General features: G+C 36.1%; 1 protein-coding gene across 1 annotated transcript in view; it reads right to left on the minus strand.

Annotated features, from left to right (window-relative positions):
• Window positions 1-250: 250 nt before the first annotated feature.
• The window catches only part of LOC107048610, a 182,827-nt gene continuing 163,268 nt past the window's right edge, over window positions 251-19,809 (minus strand). The window contains exons 5-7 of the mRNA XM_015271852.1: window positions 12,013-12,083; window positions 5,102-5,386; window positions 251-367 (exon numbers count right to left, since the gene is read on the minus strand). Coding sequence (XP_015127338.1) covers window positions 251-367; window positions 5,102-5,386; window positions 12,013-12,083 — 473 coding nt within the window. The remainder of the gene's footprint in view (window positions 368-5,101; window positions 5,387-12,012; window positions 12,084-19,809) is intronic.

Genomic DNA, 19,809 nt, shown 5'->3' on the forward strand with positions numbered 1-19,809 from the left:
ACGTTCCACTTGAGGAGTAGAGGAGAGACGCCTTGATACGAGACGGCAGAGTGGTGAAATAAAGGGGCGGTGAGAGGAGTTAAGGAAGAGCGGGAGAGGGAGGAGAGGGGGGATCCCGAAAGAAGTCCTTCTACGGTTAGGGTCCTCGAGGCAGAGAGGTGGCACGTCCACACCCGCGGAGAGACCGCTGACAGATCGATCGAGACTCCTAGGGGCTACGAATGTCTCTCCATGTGTCTCTGGCCTCCTACTACTGTATGGAGCACGCGAGTGGATGGGATAGAGCGTGATCCAGGAGTATCGGTGTACCTGCCGCCAGCTCTGATCTCGACTCCCCGCAGTCGTCGTCGAAGTCGAAGTAATTGCTCTGGAAAGATTTGTAGAGGTTTATTTTTCAAGGAAAATCAAGACGATTTATGGGGATAAGCTTGAGGCAATTAATCAATGGGTTTTTGCAATTGCGGGATTGAACATTTTTTGGTCATATTTTTGGGGCACTTTTTGGATATTTCTATCAAGTGACAGTACATTGTGAAAAACTTTCATCTGAATTTTCCGTGCCAAATTCCGGAAATTTCAGGAAATCTTGTCATTGAAAAATCAAATATTCCATTGATTTTTTGTTCAAATCATCTGGAAATCAATAAAATACTTGATTTTTCAGTTCAATTAATCTGTGAAAATTGAGAAAAATCATAAAAATTCGGGTAAAAATTGAACATTTATGTCATTTTGTTGCTGAATATTCATGCTCCATTGAAAATTCAATCAAGTTGTGAAATTTTCATCTTTCCATCACAAAAAATTTGATACTGGGGATTTCCGTCTTAATTTTTTTCTGAAAAGATGACGATTAGATGAAAATTTTGAAAAAAGAATAATTGAAAAATATGGATAATTAAGGGAGTTATAATTTTTTCAAAATTGTTAGTTTTTGTCCAAAAACGATTTTTTTCCAAATTGACCCCAATATCTGCATGGTTTCTAGCAATCAAATCGTCTTTTAGGCCCCTCAAAGAACATGAAAAACTTTTAACAATGAGACGTGATACAGAGAATTAGCTTGACGGGGATTATATGAGAAAATAGTTTCTTTCTTTCAATTATTAATTATTCAAAAAGCTAATTTTTTGTTAATCGTAAATTTTCACCAAAAATTGTCAATAAAATTTCGAGAATTTTTTGTCTGTGATTATTGAATAGCCGAAACGACAAACTACTATCCCTCGTTTCATATAAAACGAGCATTTGCCAGGAGCACCGAATAACAAAGAAGTAGTGCTAGAGACGACATTTCTTGGTTACACAGAATAAAATTAATTTGAAATGACTAAATCTGTTTTTGTTATAAAAATTGTCAATATCGACACACGTTTCGCATCTTTGACACAAAGGAATATTTTTTTGATAATTCAGTAGCGAAGTGGTCAAACGGTTTAAGTCAATTTGGTCTTTAGTTGAGTTTTTCAGAAATATTTCCGAATTGAAGGGAGATAGCGAAATTTTCATAATAACCTTTTTTGTAGATCGAATTGAGTGCTACTAAAAAGGTTATGAGAAAAATTTTGCTATCTCCCTTAGATTTCGAGATATTCATTGAAAATTGGTCAATAGCCAAAATCGACTTAAACCGGTTGACCACTTGGCTACTGAGTTTTAAACAAACTATTTTTTTGGCACAAGTCAAACTTGTTTGAAAACTCCTGTTTTTCTCTTAGTACAATCCTGGATTTTCAATCGCTCAACAATTTAATGTTACTCGGTACTGAATCTATAGGTTTTGATTGTAAATAAATAAAAGTAGTTTGCGAAATCCCGTCTTTCTGATGCTCAATAATTTGGTAATTCAAGTCCCTTGAATTCTCGATTGTAACAGCATTTTTTGGATGGGATAGAATGGTGTGTTTCTTTCAGGCCTAGCAGAAATCCGATCTCACGATCAATTCCCTGCGGATTTGTCGTGGGAGATTACACATTACGACGATAGTCACTTCGAGGAGCGCAGCAGGCTCGCCGATGACTGCTGTCGCGCTGCAGAGGGTTAATCCCCTATTGTTCTTCCCACAGACGTGAGAAGCGACATTGATGCGGGGTGCACACACAGAAAAACCTAAACGTAAATTACGTTTTGCTAAGCGTAATTTAATTAATCCCGCAAGCTTGCAGGTTAAAAATCCCGAATACGCAGTTTCTCTCAGATCATCTCGCATGTTATAGTATTAATGGAGATTGAGATTTGAAGGTTTGTCTGCCAAGCTTGAGGTGATGAGTCAAAGTGTAATGTAGATGATTAATGTTGGATGACTATCAGTTGGAAATGAATTGAATAATGGAGTGGCGAGAGCAGAATAGAACAGGAGAATGGGACAGAATAGAGCAGGCGACAAGGTGAGAAGTAATGGGTTTGAGATTATTTTACAAATATCTCCCGAAACAAGATGAACGTCGCTCTTGATGACTTAAACAAAGAACCGTTTTTAGATAATTCAATCGACGAGACGAAAGGTTCACCCATATTTTTGTTTTGAATTCAAGACTCTTCTAAATTTTCAGGGAATTCCGTCAACAATTACTGGAATTCCAAAAAAAATTGAAGGAATTCCCTGAAAATTCCAGGGAGTTTGGAAGTTAATATTCATTTTCACTTGAAAGTTCATATCAATTGTGGAATTACCAGCAATTTGTTGCTAAAAAATGGAACTTCACGTGAATTTTTTGATAAACTTGAAATTCCATTGACTTTTTTTCCTCAAATCTAATTCAAGGGCTTGTTCGGAAAAATTCAACCAAATTTTTTTAATCGTATTCGATGAATGAAAAATTACTCGGGAAGTCCTCTTTGAAAAAATCACGTTTTATAATACTCCGGATTATTTTCGTTTCTCAGAATAAGTACTTTCTTCTCTTCATCCATTAAATTTAAAGGATTAAAAATGTTGAAGCCTTAACAAATTCTCTCTGACTTGATAAACTTCTCTGAAAATTCCCAGGACGACCATTACGAGGGAATAGTAAACACACGAAGGATTTTACACAGCGGAGTATACCCAAGGCGAATGGCCCACTATATTCCGAAGATCGAGTAAGGATTTCAGTCGGGACGTAACTGTGGCTCTGAGCACTTGTAGAAGTCCGAACGGAAAACGGTTACTCGAACGGTTAATTCGATTGCCATCGAGTTATCGACGTCGATCCATCGTGTGTGTACTAATGTACACTCGAGCGTAAGTGTGCACAGGTACGTCCAACTTACTCAGGATTGAATTGGGTAAAGGCAGGACAGTTGGACCAACACTTGTCGAGAAACTTCGAGTAGCAGGGGGTGCTTGACAACAAATGGGCAATTCGATTTTGACGGGAATTCAGTTACGCAGTTGAGGCAAATGAAATAAAGTCGAGAGGAAGTAAACAGTGGAGTTGAGGGCATTGTGGGCTGTAATTACCCGCAAATTCTTGTGATTGAAATTGATTAATTGCGAGAATTCCGAGGAAATTCAATGAGATATTCTGTCAATACAGGAAGAAAACAAGTTCTCGGGGAAATGTCCCTAATTTCTAGGAACTCGCGGTCTCGAAATTTAACCCTAGGTTTAACACCTCAACCAATTGAAACTTCTGCATAATTTGCTAATAAATGAATGGATTGTTAGGGATTGTTAATGATTGGAGTTGTTAATGAATGAATGAATTTAAGGCAGTCTAGGGAATCTCGGCTTTCTGCGGCTCAAAAATTAGGAGTTTCCTGTTCCTGTTTCTCCAAAATTGCGATTGCGAAACTTAAGAGTACTGACACTAAACAAGGGAAAAAATGCCTCCATTGAATCAAGGATATTTTATACTAGAATCAAGAATAAAATGTAATGAATTCAATCAATCCACATGTCATACATGATGTACATGTACGAAATATTTTCACTCATCTACGCTGAGAATAACATATAATTCTGCCAACCAAATTTATTTCAGACAAGAAGTTATAATGAAATTTTGTCTGAAATAAATGTGGTTGGCAGCATTATCTTTTTTTCTCAGTGTATCATTCGTGAAGAATTCATTTTTAAGGAAAGGATATCCTAACTTGGAATCTTGAAGAAAGGATATCTTTTACAGTTTGATGCAGGCTACAGGATAGATTCAACAATTTTCAATCATCAACTTGGTCAATTAAAATTGACGAATTATTAAACAATTAAATTGTGTAAGAGAAATTTGCAAAAAATCATGAATAATCAGCGTTATTTTTGAACATTTGTTGTTTACACATAAATAATTGAAATTGTTTACTATTTTATTGTTTATTGTTTGTTTGTTTGTTATTGTTTATTTGTATTGTTGTTTGTTAACCTTATGTTTTTATGCATGAAATCGATTTCTGGTAAAATTCTGAATATGAATAAATTTTTTACGATTCTGCACAAATGATTTTTATGATGTAAAATTGATTGATAAATTATTTATAGAAAATACTTGTAATTTTCAAAAATTTCAATTTTGAATTATTTCATCAATCTCCCTCCAAAGGCAAACTTTCTAATTTTTTTTTCAGATATTTAAAATGTTTTCCAACGGTGCAATAATCGAGATTGCAATTCACATCTGCAAAGTTTGAATAATAAAATCATTGTAAAATGTCCGGAAACTTAGGGTCAAATGAAAGCTTCTGATGTTCGACTACAAAATTAGAAAAGCATGACTGGAGAAAAATTGTCAAAGTATTGCAGTGAGTTTTTCATAAAGAATGTCTATTTTCCCCTTTAGAATGCATTCTTCAGAATGTATTCCAGCTATGCATTCATTTCTTTTCGATCTGAACATCGCCTCTGCAGCTAGTATTGCTTTTGTTTTATTATTCCCCTTTTTCTCGTTTTATTGTACTGACGGTTTTCATTTTCTATTGTCCCTATTCATTTTAATAAACGTCTTTTAATACCCATGCGCGTTTCAATAATGATTGATCGCAAGAGATCCGATAATTAAAAGAGAGAGAAAGAGACAATGAATGAAGGACAAATCAATTCGCAACCCAAAGCGAGAAAATTCAAAATAAAAAAAAGAGGTGTCCGTGTTGGAATTGGGGAGGCGTAATAAAGAGATAAATCACTTGGCAGTCGATGCATCGGCAGCTGTCGGTGAGGGAACACGTGAGACCGAGTATCTCGACAGCCTCCTTGTAAAGCTCGGTACTCGATTTTCTCTGTCTGGGTGGTGGACTTGGTGTGCCGATGGACCTACTCGTTGTTGTATTTCTTCTGGAATTTTTCGATCGCGATGTGGATTCCCTCGTCAATGAGGACGTCGAGGTTGGACCCCTACGCCGCCTGTGGTTATCGGCTGTTACTAGTGCACGGCCAGCTGGTGATGCGAATAGTTGTAGCATGTCCATGTCCTTGAACAGAGAATTTTTCACTTCAATTCTACAAAATCAAATAATAATATTGATCAATATGCATGCTAATGTCAGTTTGATACTAAACGATTTTGCATTTTGAAGAAAATTTCTTTGTAGAATAGTACATTCGAGTATTACGAGTGCGTAGAAGTGTCTCTCATCACTCGCCCGTAAAGTGCATTCTTGCGCTCGCACCGCGTGCGCAAAATCAAAATTTCCACACTGCCATTGCGATGAAAAATAGGGTTCGACACTGGTGGGAAAAGTGTTCTTTGACCCAAAGGTTTAATCAGTGTACACTGATCGACAAAAATTTTCTTATTGAGATGTTTCTCTCTTGGAGCAAGAATTATATACTTGAACCAATTTCAAATGAATAAGATCTTACGGTGAATATCAATTATTTCTTCTTGAGATACATTTACTTGAATGAAATAAAACATTCCTTAGCGTCAAATCACATGTATTCACCACAGAAATGGAAAAGTTATATTTTTTTTAACCGAATATAATCTCCAGTCGAGAAATTTTCTACTTTCATGAATTGATCAAAAAGTCGTACCTAGGAGATATATTGAGCTTTCCGTACATCACATTGAACGAAATTTGTGATATCCAAGTTTGTGTTGAATTACCGTCATCTGTGATTCTGTTATTGTAATCTAATGCGGTTTTTTTTAGTCAAGAAATATAAACTTCTTTCAACTCAACGATATCTTACTACAATCTCAAAGCTTTTGCCGCGTAAGAATATTCATCCTGATTCGACATACGAAATGCTTCAATTATAATTTACTTGGAACAATGTATGCTCGTGTTGATTGAGACAACAGCGTATTTAGTCATGAGAAGAATTTTCATTTTTGAGTAAACCAACGAATTTCTGGAATTGGCAAACTTTTGGGTAGAAAGAAATCAAATACTCGCATTGTTGCGACAAATAAAAGGAACTTCAATTCTAGAGAAGTTCGATTTCTCCCAACCAAATGTATCTCAAGAAGAGATAACTGATATTCACTATGAAATCATGTTTATTTGAAAATCAACAACCAAATGATAGTTGGTTCAAACAAAATTCTCTTGATTAAATTTATTTTTTTCTGTCAGTGTATAGCCGGGATTTAATCAGGATTGATTCAGGATTTAGCCAGAGTTTAACCCAGATTCTGGCAGAAGGTAGTCGGGAACATCAATGGATATGAATAAGTATTCAATATAATAGATTAATATCTGAGTTTAATGGAGATGGAGATTTTGAGCCTAATATTCTGACCTTTATTTTTAAACTCCACTTTTGGACCCTTACATTCTGACACCTAGTGCCTGACCCTTACGTTACACTTAACCCTTAAGTGGTCACAGCTCTCCACCGAACATATTTGGTCGCACGGTAAGAATCCCCGCCCCGTGTATTTTACGATTTCGAGAAAAAAAAGTTGAACAAAAAAAATTTATTCCATATACAGAGGTAATTTTGAACTTTCAATGAATAGGAAACGGGGATATACAAAACGGGGGATAGGAAACGGAGGAAGCGAAATAGTTGTCAGATAAACCCAGGGCGAAATTATAACATTTTGAGGTTAAACGTGGGGATTTTCAGCGAGTCGAGTTTTCAGAACCTTTTAATAATGCATTGGTGTACGTCTGGATAGAAAAAAAGATGTTGATGTGTTTCATATATTTGAAAATAGGAATACAAATTTTTATGGATTTTTCATTCACTAAGTTTTTGTGTAAAAAGAAAAAATCAAAAGCCGGCGAGGATTCCTCATTATGCAACCACTTAAGGGTTAAGGGGACTTGACACAACCCGGCCTGATACAAAACAATCATCTTCGAATTGAAATACCCATCCTCCAATTGAGTATAAAAAATTGAGTATACTTGATTCAAGTATATTTTACACTCAATTCAAGTATATTTTACACTCAATTCAAGTATATTTTTTCCGTGTATCTAGAAATTGCATATTCGGATTTTTTAGACCATACTTACTTCCCCTAGCACGAAAAACCGGAACCTTCAATTTGAGTGATTACAAAGCTTCCATTCGGGAGTAAAAAGAGTAAAAGACCCAGAATTTCTCTCTATAAAAAATTCCCTCACTAATTACTTGAATTTTTCAGCAAATTTTTTCTCAACTTTTCCTTCGTGTGCTAAGCTAAAATGCATTAACTTCTTTTAAAATTTAATGGTCAACGCTGTAAGCTATTCACGGGTCGCATTTACGACCGCCACATTGAATCAATTTTTTTCCCCGATAAACCCCTTTCAATTGAAATTTATTGGACCCGTTCCTTAAACAAAAGATCTATGGCTATTGTTCGAACACCATCGGCATTTCCCCAGATTCATTTTCCCTGATACGTTAAACTTGGATGAGTTTAGTTGTTACGAAGCAACGGCGAGACAACTGAAAACCCCTAGTTGAGTCACGGAGGCGTACGTAACGGTTATATGGTCCGCACGGGGACGATCGTGTCGAGCAAGCGAAGCGGAAGACCGAACGATAACCGCGCGACGGCTCGAGTTTCCGGTCGGTCCTTCCAGAGCCGTAGAGTTGAGCCCTCTCCCCTGTCACAGCTGTACGACAACCGCCTCAAAATGGCCATCTGAGACTATCGCCCGATGGTTTCGGTACTCGGGGCGTCTTGGCTATCGAAGATGTTTACTGGCGATTGGGGTGACCTCGATTTTACCGATGTTTTGTTGGGGAACTGTTGAGGGATTTTATCATTTTTCGATCATTGTTGAAGAGTAATAATGGAGGGGAAATTGGGAGAGTTGGGGATGTGGAGATACTTGATGGGTTTTGGAGGAACGATTTTTTTATGAATTCTTTGGGAAAGATTTCTTTGGACGGTGGCATGCCTTTTCAACTAGGCGACATTTCAACTACGACACTTTAACTACGATATTTCAACTAGTGTCAATTGAACTGATCAGTTTTAACGAGGCATGGGCGATGTTTTAAAAAACATCGATTATTGAAGAATTAATGTTTTTCCAAAACATCGATGTTGTGAATTGATCTTTCAGGAAAAAAACATCGATTACTTAAAAATTTATGTTTTTCTCATTACACAGAAGAGAGAAAAATTGTTAAAAATAATTTTTTTTCTTCTTGTTTTTATTGAAAAATATATGGGGTATTCCATGTGAACTCACCCCGGTTAAAACCCTCACCATTGCCAATCATATTGCCGATTTTTCCTGTGGTTGTATATGGAAAAATATGACTTCTCACATTTTTTCAGATTTTTTGAGGCATCCTGTGGGCAGCCATGTTTTTTTGCAAGTTTTATCTCCAAATGCCTGTAACTTCCGTAAAAATCAACCGATTTGAGTTTTTTTTTACAAAATGTGCAAAAAATTTGACAAGTCATATTTTTCCATATACAACCACAGGAAAAATCGGCAATATGATTGGCCATGGTGAGGGTTTTGACCTGGGTGAGTTCACATGGAATACCCCATATATATAAAAATACAATCCGAAGAACTTACGTTTCCACGATAAGTACTGCTAGAGAGTTGAATTTTGAAACTCGAAGCGGGATTTTTGATTAATTTAAAAATTAAATTGAATGGGAGGATAGGGCAAAACGGACCTCTAGGGCAAAACGGACCACTGACGGTAAATTGGTAATTTTTTTTTTATTTCCTTCAAATCAGGAACACAACGTGTTGAATTAGAAGTGAGTTTTTTGGATCGTAACCATCACAGGAGTTTTATAGACAACAAATGTCGTTGAACCGCAATTTGATCAGATTTGCTAATTATCTCAAACCACAAATGACTGAATTTTTATTTTTGCATTCATTCGGAAGCAAAAACAAAAATAAAATAAAAATAATCGAGTTTCTGTCAGTGGTCCGTTTTACCCTGCGGTCCGTTTTGCCCTACCCTCCCCAATATTTTCCGTTAACTGTAATAATTGTTAAAAATTTAAATTAAAAAAAAACAATTGAGCGGACTTATTCACTTATCATTTGAATATCTTATCAAATGAATAATTTTGTTAGCTTGGTCAGAAACATCGGTGTTTGCAAAAAAGAATCGAAAATCGATTAATCGACAAACATCGGCCATCCCTAATTTTAACTACGATGTTTCAACTACGACATTTGAACTGAAATTTTCAACTACAACGTATCAACTCCTTTTTGTGAAATTACCATATTTTCAGGAATTGGCCGAAATTTTTTCAATTTTAATTTTTTTAAATTCTTTGCTTTTCAACAGACAACGTAATGCAACTCAATTTAACTACTGAACTAATATATTAATGATTAATATCATATAAACATTTAATTTGTTTTTATATTAACAATTACAAGAGATCAATAATTCAGCATCAATAGTTTTTTTTTTTTTTTTTTTATGCTTATTTTATATCGCTTCGAGTCTGATGAGACTATATGGCGATTGATCAAGACTTTAAAAATGGTTAGATCTCACCATTCTACCCGGCCAGGAATCGAACCTGGAACCTATCCGTTGTGAGGCAACGGCCTTAACCACTACGCCAGGCCACCGGGCAATATAGTTTATTTTAAAGGATTTTCCATGTTTTAATATTTTGTTTGAATTGTTGACGTTTTGATAGATTTGGGGAATCCAGTCTTTTCAACTAGGCTACATTTTAACTACGACGTTTCAATTAACGACAATAATTAATAATAATTTCATCCATTTAGCGTGTATTTAAATCTGAGCAGTTGAAATGGGGTAATTGATGTGAGATAAGTTAAAAAAGTGTTAGTTAAAAATCGTTAGTGGAAATGTCGTATTTGAAATGTCGAAATAAATTCTGACACTTAGTGCCTGACCCTTACATTACCCTTGAGCGGGCTTAAGTACAATCCGGTCTAATACGAAAGAATCATCCTCATTTTGAAATACTCCATTATAGTATAAAATATGCTTGAATAAAGTATATCTTATACTCGAATCAAAAATAATATACTTGATTCTCATATAAAATATCCTCAATTCAGTTTTTTTGTAGATGGAAGCACACACAGTGAATAATGTTAAAACGCAGCTCGAGACTATTTTCCACAGTCGCATCGGTGTTTTCTTTCTTCATTTTTTGAAATTTTAATTTGAGAGCGAATCGATTATCCGAATGCGGGAGAAAATATTACAAGTGCATTGAACTGGTATTCATCAGCCGAACCAATACCATTTGTTCGAGAACCAGTACCACGTGAGTATATGGACATTGCACGCCTGGGGAATGCCGTACAATCCGAACCAGACTCCATCACTAATTGCACACGGGGATAAAAGCCTCTTTCTTGCTTACTACTGCGTTTCTCACTTCACTCTTCAATTACCCCAATTTTTAGCCCCCTTTCCCATGGATTCCCTTCATTTTAGTTATCCTCCGAGGTGCTGCTCTTTTCAGAGGTATATTGAATGGAAGGAACACGACATTTCCCAGTCTATATCACCTTTCATTCTGTTTTAAACTCCGACAACCAGTTCGTAAGTGAAATATTCATCTCCAAATTGTAATAACTGTCTTCTGTCAGTCACTTTAGGTGCATATGGATGCATACGATGGGGAATTTACAAAAAAAAAAGAAAAAATCGAATTTTTATAAGTACGTCACATTTTATTTTCTTCATTTTTTTCATCATTCTCACAATGAAAACAAGCATTTTATGCCATATTAGAAGTTGGGCAATGTGATAAATCGATTTTATTGGTATTTTTCGTGTAGAATTCAGTAATTTTTGTTGAAAATTTTCAGGAAGTCGTCGGATAATATTAATTATCTTTCTGAAAAATATCTATTGAAATACCTCACTTTTTTCAGATTAATAACTGACGTTATCTGAAGACTTTATAAAGATTTCCACCGAAAATGGGACAAAAAAATGAGAAATAAAATACATCCAGGACGTTATCTCCCCTCAGATATTATTGAAGCCAATTGTTTTAATTATGGGAATTGATGACACGAATAAAGAAAATAAAAAAAAGGTGACCTAATTATGAAAATTTTAGTTTTTCAACTTCTTATTTTGAAAATTCGCCATTGTAGGCATTGCGAAGAATACTTTATCCTAAACGTTCTCAAAAATAGTCCGAAATGAAAAATTTTGGTGCTTGATAAATTGAAATTAGTTGATTAGGAGGTGAGTTATGTATAATCAAAACGGTAAAACACGAAAAAAATCATCTGCCACAGAGCTTACACGACTGTCATATGACAGTCATAAATTTGTAATACGTCAAGAAAAAAATGGACGGCCATTTTCACATCTTTAGTTAACACTGTATAGTGTGAAATCAACATTTTTTATTTTCACGGGGTCAATAATATGATCAGCAGCGCTTTCACTTTAACGAACGCTTCGCTATTAATTTCACTCCTAAATCTGTTTGATTCTAACACCAAAATATTTCACCGCGTACACCGCGGACTTGAACACTGTCCAAAAATTTAATTACCGAAAATTCTCCCCGATTTTAATCAGCTTAAAACGGAATTAACACCGTGAACTTTCCAGACAATTGTCCCAAAACTTTCCTCTCCAATTTTCTCATCCTCAAAGAAAATAAAAATATTCTCCCAAAGTTGTGAAAATTTGATTAACTGCTCACCGGCATGGATTCAGGCGTATGATCCAGCACATATATTCCGTTGGTGTAACTGTACAGCATTGTGTCCAGATCTGAAACACACGAAGACAGTGGTGAAAAGTTAAATTAGTTTGACTGGAGTAACGGACGTACGGAGGCCCTGCAGCACTTTAGTGCAGGAAAGGCTAACTAGAATTGTTGCAGATTGTTTGATAAATATAACACACGTAGAAGTGTATGTATGACGTATAGCTGAGGGGAGATGGAGCTATGACCGCAGTGCATCAGCGGAAATACTCCAGAGGTTTCTGTATGATGTTCCATTTCCCGACGCTTCAATCTACAAACACTGGTTGAGACTGAAAAATACTTGGGAATAAAGTTTGTTGTGTTTTCATTACTTGTATTTTCTCGGAAACTTCAACGGCATCGTTGGGAAATCAAGACATTTCTCTGTTATTTCAGGGGGATTGGGGGTGAACAAAAATGGAGAGAGCAACTTCTCAATTCCACTGGTGGTTTAGGTCTGAATGGGGGTTTCGGTTACTAATAATTGGATAAAGTTGGCCTGCAATGAATGCTTGTTTTGAATGTTCATTTTTCATTCGTCTCGCCTCTAGTTGATCATTTCGATCGATGTGAATGGAAGCATTAATACTCGTGAAAACTTTGAGATGTTACGCTTGACCCGTTAAAATTTATTTTGTACTGTATTTTCTCCCAAAAAATTGTTTAATTTTTGTAATGTTATTTTTTGCTTGCATTTTCTCGGAAAAAGAAAAAGGAAATTTCAGGATATTTTCCAGTCTAAGTCGAATCCGACATAGCTCTCCTGAAAATGACTACTAAGCTGTCCATAAAATTTCAATTTGTTTGTAACAATGGGATTGCGAGAGGAATATACGTGCGATTGTGTGATTCCGATAATTGCGAAACCAAATGAACACAGAGCACTCTTTAGTGCCAATGGCAGAAAAATACAACCAAAAACCCAAAAATAAAAGTTCAAAATAAAAAACATCGTAATTTTTTCATTCGTTTCCCCCAATTTAGTGGCAAAAGATCCACCTAAACGGTAATAAATTGAATTTCAATTTCCTACAGAATGAATTTTAGTTTCTGAGCATTCACCAAATTGAAATACACAGAGTATATTCTATTGCCAAATCCTCTTTCCTGTGAATTCTCTGAAAATCCTCCTGGAAAATAGAAATACCGTGTCACTTCATTGGGCGATTCGCGACAATCCCAGTGAGTTGTACTATAATATTTCCACAATGTCGAGCAACAAGCCACCAGTGGCTCCTACCTCGAGAGAGGATCAGATCTTGATGGCGTGGGTATTTTACGGAGCCTTGTTGCCACGTTGCATTAAACACACCAAACACAAACAATATCTCTTTAGCCCTGGAAAAATATTTATGATATGATGCACTTTTAGCATCGGAAAATCCATTAGATCGCAAACGAAACCGGATAATGCACTGAGAAAAAAAAAGTTTTGTGATCAATACCTCTTTACTTGTACAGTGTAAAAAATTTGCGTCGGAATTTTCCGTGCCAAATTCCGGGAGTTTTTATCGTGTTCAAGTTTCACTGAAATTTCAGGAAATCTGATTATTGAAAATTCACAATTTCATGGAAAAATCAAACAGAACTGTAAATTCTTGTTCCATTTTTCCCTGAAAATAAATAGAAACCTGAAAATTCAAGAATATATTCACCAGAATTTTCAGGACAGTGACACTGAATGGGATTTAGGGGGAAAAAAATCATGAAATTTCAGATTTCACTGAAAATTCAATGTAATTTGACAGTGAATATTCATGTTAGATTGCAAATTCAAATAAATTAAGGAATTCTCGTCTTTATGTCGCTTAAAATTCTGGAATTTTACTGAATTTTTAGTGAAACCTGAAATTTCATGATTTTTCCCCCCTAAATCACATTCAAATCACTCTCCTAAAAATTGGTAGTNCCTGGGTTTTTTGCCCAAAAATCGACATCTACGCACATCTACGGAACATCTACGGAACATCTACGCTATTCCGTAGAAGGTAAATCGCCAGGGTAACTGGCTATGAAATTTCATTTTTTTTCTAACAGTGTATGAAGAAACTCAAAGCTCCAAAATTGATACGAAGAAAATATCTCATACTGGGAAAAGAAACCTATCGTCAAGTGATTTTGTATTTGCCTGAAAAAAGAAACGATTTTTGGAACCAAGTCAAGTTATTTTTGCATTAAAATATTTAGCATTTGAGACTTGAAAACTATTTAATAAATTGATTCAACTAGACTTGGTTCCAGAAATCACTTTCTTATCATAAACCAATTAATCTTGTCTTTGGGACAAGGACAAAATCTCTTGACGAAAGCTTTGTCTTTCTCAGTGTAAGATTAGTGATGCCGCAGGACAAGACAAGACAAGACAAGACAAAAATTACGTATTTTTTGTCTGGTGTGCTTCCAATTGGCCGGAGAGAATTCGTCTTTTGTCTTGTTGCATATAAGCAAGAGAAAAACAATTTTTGTCTTGTCTTGCGTTCTCTTGTACTGCTCGACAATTCTATTTTTCAATTCCGTGAGATTAACAAATTGAGTTTTCCTCGTTGGGCTCATCATTAGTTGACAATGTGTACATCCAGTGTTCAATCAGAACAGTTGTTTTCAAAAGCTGGTCTTATCATCAGAAAACACTGGAGTTCTCATCTCCACTAGCTCCAATAATGAAAGATGTGCTATTCCAGAAGATTAATATAATTGACTAATACATTATTCCTAACAATATCCAGGGATAGATAAAATGTTATATAACAAGATGGCCTTACATATTATTTATGACTTGAGAGTTTTTGACGAATTTTTTTATTATTTTTCTCTTGTTCCATACCTCTTTTTTTCCCTTGCCTTTTGTGAACTTCCCTATTGTCTTTTCTCTTCATGAAGCTGGAAAACATCTTCAACTAATGTTTAACAAATGGCTTGCAATTGTGAAGATGTCCTGATGAAATTTCGTCATGCGGAAGAGCAATGTCAAAAGACCTTTTGCAGGAAATCTCCTTAATTACAACTAAAGCATTTCAACATTTCTCCCAGAGATCAGTCTCTTCCGTGGTAATTCCACAATTAACTAAAAGTTCATGCTGAATTTATCACGCTCCTCGATTTTAATACAGAATTAATGAACAGAAATTGATATTGAACCAGAAAATTGTGCATTCGGATGGTAATATTTTCAAATAACGTTTTCATGATCTCAAATTGATATTGAACCCGCGGAAATTGCTATTATTCATGGCAACACGTGTAAAAAGCGGAATACTCTCTGTTTTCCGATAGTTATCTCTATGGAAATTCCCTCGTTTTTTCTCAACGTTTATTCGACATTTCGCTGAACCGAACACACGCTGTAGCCCTCCTATTTCCATTGAAACATAAATCCCCTGAAAACTGATAGAAGTCAATGATGGGAGTATAAAGTTACGATGAAATTCAATGTAACAATGTTTCGTTCACTCGCTAGTCTCGATAATACATTTCTACTTTGTATTTATTGACCCTGCAGCAACTGGAAAAATTGAAATGGGAAAATATTGTCAGTTTCATCTATTCGGTTACTCAGGTCAGAAATGAATTGTGTTGAGCAGGGATGTTTACATGCAGTTCATTTTGTAAATATCTGGAATAGCCATCAATATTAATTTCCTCCATATTAAAAGGATTTTTCCGACTTACATAGATCAAGGTTTAAATATACTAATAGGAATTTCAACAGAGTAAAATAATTCATAAACTAAATTCTCAATTGATGCACGGAGAGAAATATTCAGTAAAAATTACAGAACAATTCACGTAATCCCCAATGGAGAATAGTTTTCCGGTAATTTTTACATGGAGAAACGAACCCCCGTCCAGAAACTGACCTGTTTATCCTACACGGAGAGAAATTTTCTAGAAAAATTCTAGTACGAGTACTGGAAAAAATCACAATCCACCGGCTGTGAAAAATTCTAGTGTTGTTAAGGTAAAATTTCTTCGCATTTCTGGTAAAATTTCGGGGGATTTCTGTGAAATTTACACAGAAATACGGGGAAAAATTCACGTTTTCCCCAATAAAATTTCTAGTGCCGGCACTGGAATTTTTTCCTGGCCGTCACTTTGTGCCTCTTTTCCCGTTCTAGCACTAGAATTTTTCTAAAAAATTTCTCTCCGTGGCTACAATCGCGGTTTATCGGGCCTAATGACATAAATTGTTTTGAATGAATGTAAACTCCCAATTAAATTTAATGCAAAAATGTTTACATCGTCACGGCACATCCCCTCAAGGTCCTTACTCCCTCTGTAAATTGCTACTGCGATAAAACGGACTCGCCCCTGTTTTTAACTCTAACTCGTATTTCGCTCCATTTTCTACCCTTCATCCTCTCTTTTTTCTTACTTTTCACTTCGTCGCGCCCCATCTACTTTGAATCTCATTAAGCGAGATAACTTTTCAGCCGGACGGCCCGGCCGATTTAGTTTTCTACCTATACCTGTATATATTTCTCCTCACTCGACCGGGTGTAGACGAAACGGAGGAGGGCGCGAGAGTGATTCAAGCTTTTCCGCTCGGCAGGAAATGGCGAGAATGAAATTATCATATCCTCTTCACCTACTCGACTTGTAGACTAGCTGGAGCCTTTCCTGTCAGTTCGTGTACGATAAAAAATAATGAACACATTCTGCTTCACTCAATTGCTCTCGCACGCTTATCGCTGCACATGACCTATATTCGAGAGGGGAAAAAAGTAAGGGCACGACGAAAAAATGCAATTGAGACATTAAAAAGAATGAATTATTATTGCGACTGAATCAATGGTTGACTTTATTTCATAAAAATAATTTGAGGGACAAAATCAGATGTTTTACGTCCAATTTGGAGTTTAATTTTTCTGGTTATTTAGATTTATCAAAGTTAGAACGAATTCAAAAGTTTTTTCATTAGACATTTTTTATGTTTTGATAGATTAGGGAGAGTAGGGTAAAACGGGGTTTTAAAATCCTCACACTGAGAGAAAAATCTGATGTTCGATTTACTATAAGAAAATAGTTGAGGCAGTTTTGGTGAACGATATGATTTTTTTTTGTATGCGGCACAAAACATTATAGTAACTTCACAAGCGTAATTTTTGCAAATCAGAATGCAGTTAAGCTAACCAAAGTTCAAAAGTAACCACGACAAATCTATCGGGATCAGAACTATAAAATAGTAGCAATGACTACATTCCATTGTAGTAATCACTTCTCCAGCCATAGTTACCGTAACCCATGAGAAATTGTTGAGGACTTTTTGACTATAGTGCGATGGTGATGGAATATAGTCAGAAGAATCATATTTTTCTCTCAGTGCAGTAACTCGAGAACGACAGAGTGAAATTTCTCGATTTTTGTCTCAAGTTTTTTGCTCAAGGTTCGAAAATAATACAGTAGCGAAGTGGTCAAACGGTTTAAATCAATTTAGTTTTGAGCTGAGTTTTCCAGAAATATTACCGAATTTAAGGGAGATAGCGGAATTTTCATAATAACCTTGTTAGAGAATGAGGATAACATTACCGCGGATTGGGGGCACGTGATATGGAAAGAGTGAAATCAAAGACACGCGGACTACAAAAACACTGGTGATGTACTTTATTTGTGGCGCAAGCCACGCGCCCTGATTTCAGGGATACACGAATTGGGAATGTCTCAATGTCAATTTGATAATAGTCTTTACACTGCACTAGAGATTCTCTCGATATTAAATTTGATGATTGACTCAAAATAATTGATAGTTAACTCAGAATTAATTGATAGGGGAGGATGGGGAAAAACGGCCCCCCTTCAATCGTCAATATTTTCCGATTCAATAATCCGATTGGGATGAGTTAGAGCTCGTTTTGAAGAATGAAAAATTATCTTCAANGGGAGGATGGGGCAAAACGGCCCCCCTTCAATCGTCAATATTTTCCGATTCAATAATCCGATTGGGATGAGTTAGAGCTCGTTTTGAAGAATGAAAAATTATCTTCAAAATGAAGTTGAAACTGGGAATTTTCACAATGTCATTCACAAGTTATTGACAATTGAAGGGGGGCCGTTTTGCCCCACCCTCCCCTAATTGAATCAAATAGAGAAACTGCACAGAGCGCTACATTCAATATAATACTCGGTGATGTACTCCATACTCGGTTAGTTTGATACTGTACTCTATAGGTGACTCTCTGACTAACCGATGTATACTCTTTGAGGAGTAGATTGATACTACTGAAATTTCAAATTTGGCGATTTGCTTCGTGATTTGCCCGTGAACCCGAACGGTCCCGAAGTCGGTCGAGATTTTCCGTTGAGCCCGGTAACTTCAGATAATGACTTATTTGCTGTGTTTCAAACAAACCTTTTTTGTAGAGCGAATTGAGTGCTACTAAAAAGGTTATGAGAAAAATTTTTCTATCTCCCTTCGATTCCGAGATATTCGTTGAAAACTGGTCAATAGCCAAAATCGACTTTAACCGTTTGACCACTTCGCTACTGAATTCTGATTCATTTGTTAGAGAGATAAGTACTCTTCAAAATTTTTGGATGAAAATTTCTCGTGAGCCCGAATCCTGCTCTCTGCTTGAAATCAGAATCGAAGAAATTATTAAAGATTCTTGAAATTTTAATAATTAATTTTTAACGGAATTTATTGCAAGAAAATTAGAAACAACAAAAAAAAAATTTTCTTACAATAGGCCGTCGCCCGAGGGCCTTCAGCCAAGTGTTTTCATAAGTACATAGTATACAGTAATAATTTGTTGGTGTAAATAGAGTATAATGAGGTGAAGATGATACATTGAATGGTTCGGGTGAATGAATGAAGATATAAATAGAGTAATTATTTATTTATTGCGACACTTCTTCTCCCCAGGTGTTATCATCAGATTGATCTCTACGGATGGATTGTAGATTTTGAAATTTTATTATTTTCCCTCCCTCAATCGAATTCAATGTCATTCTCCGAAAATTACTAGTCTACTGCCTAAGAAATATAATTTTTTGTTCCAACAGTTTATGACATTTTGGTATGTAACAATTCCTGTCATATTTAACGGCATAACAAACGATGTAATATTCAATTATGATGAGACGACCCTTTCACTGTCGCTGCCCGAAGTCAATAATTCCCCCTCAACTTAAAATTTGTTGCTCTCGACAATTCCATTTCCCCCGAAACCTACGATTTGAAATAAAGATAAGTACACAGACTGCTGCCGGAGCAGCATCATTTGGGGATAGAATAAATTGGGAGAAACATCGAGTTGTGCAGTACAGAATAATAAATTCAATTCAACTCACTCGCGATTCATAACGAACACCTACAACTTGGGTAACTACTTGCCGTTCCACCGGGTATAATCGAATCCATTTCGCATCGTCGAGCGGTGCAAAAGGGCGGGACGGGCGTGGGTTGGGGGCAGAGGAGAAGGAGGAGGAGAAATAGAGACGGAAGGACTTGAGAATAATCATTGCCAGGTTGGAATCCTCCATCAGCGAAATTTTGACGGTTACTCAGGGAGAATGTGTAGGGGCATCTTCTATACATACTCCTAGACCCCATTGTCCTCCTAGACAATGATGTCACAACTCTGCTGTTCAATTGAAAACAGACATCATCGTTTGAGACATTTGTCATGTTTAGAGGCTCTAGCACGTCATTTCTCGACCCACTCTTTCATTTGAGCCCAAAAAAACATTCATAGCTTATCTGACATCGCTGCTACAAACTCGGGTTTTCAACTCGGGCTTTCAATCGAAAAC

Source organism: Diachasma alloeum, unplaced genomic scaffold (genome assembly GCF_001412515.2).
Source record: "Diachasma alloeum isolate Michigan unplaced genomic scaffold, Dall2.0 Dall_scaffold_00195, whole genome shotgun sequence".
Classification (NCBI taxonomy): Eukaryota; Metazoa; Arthropoda; class Insecta; order Hymenoptera; family Braconidae; genus Diachasma; species Diachasma alloeum.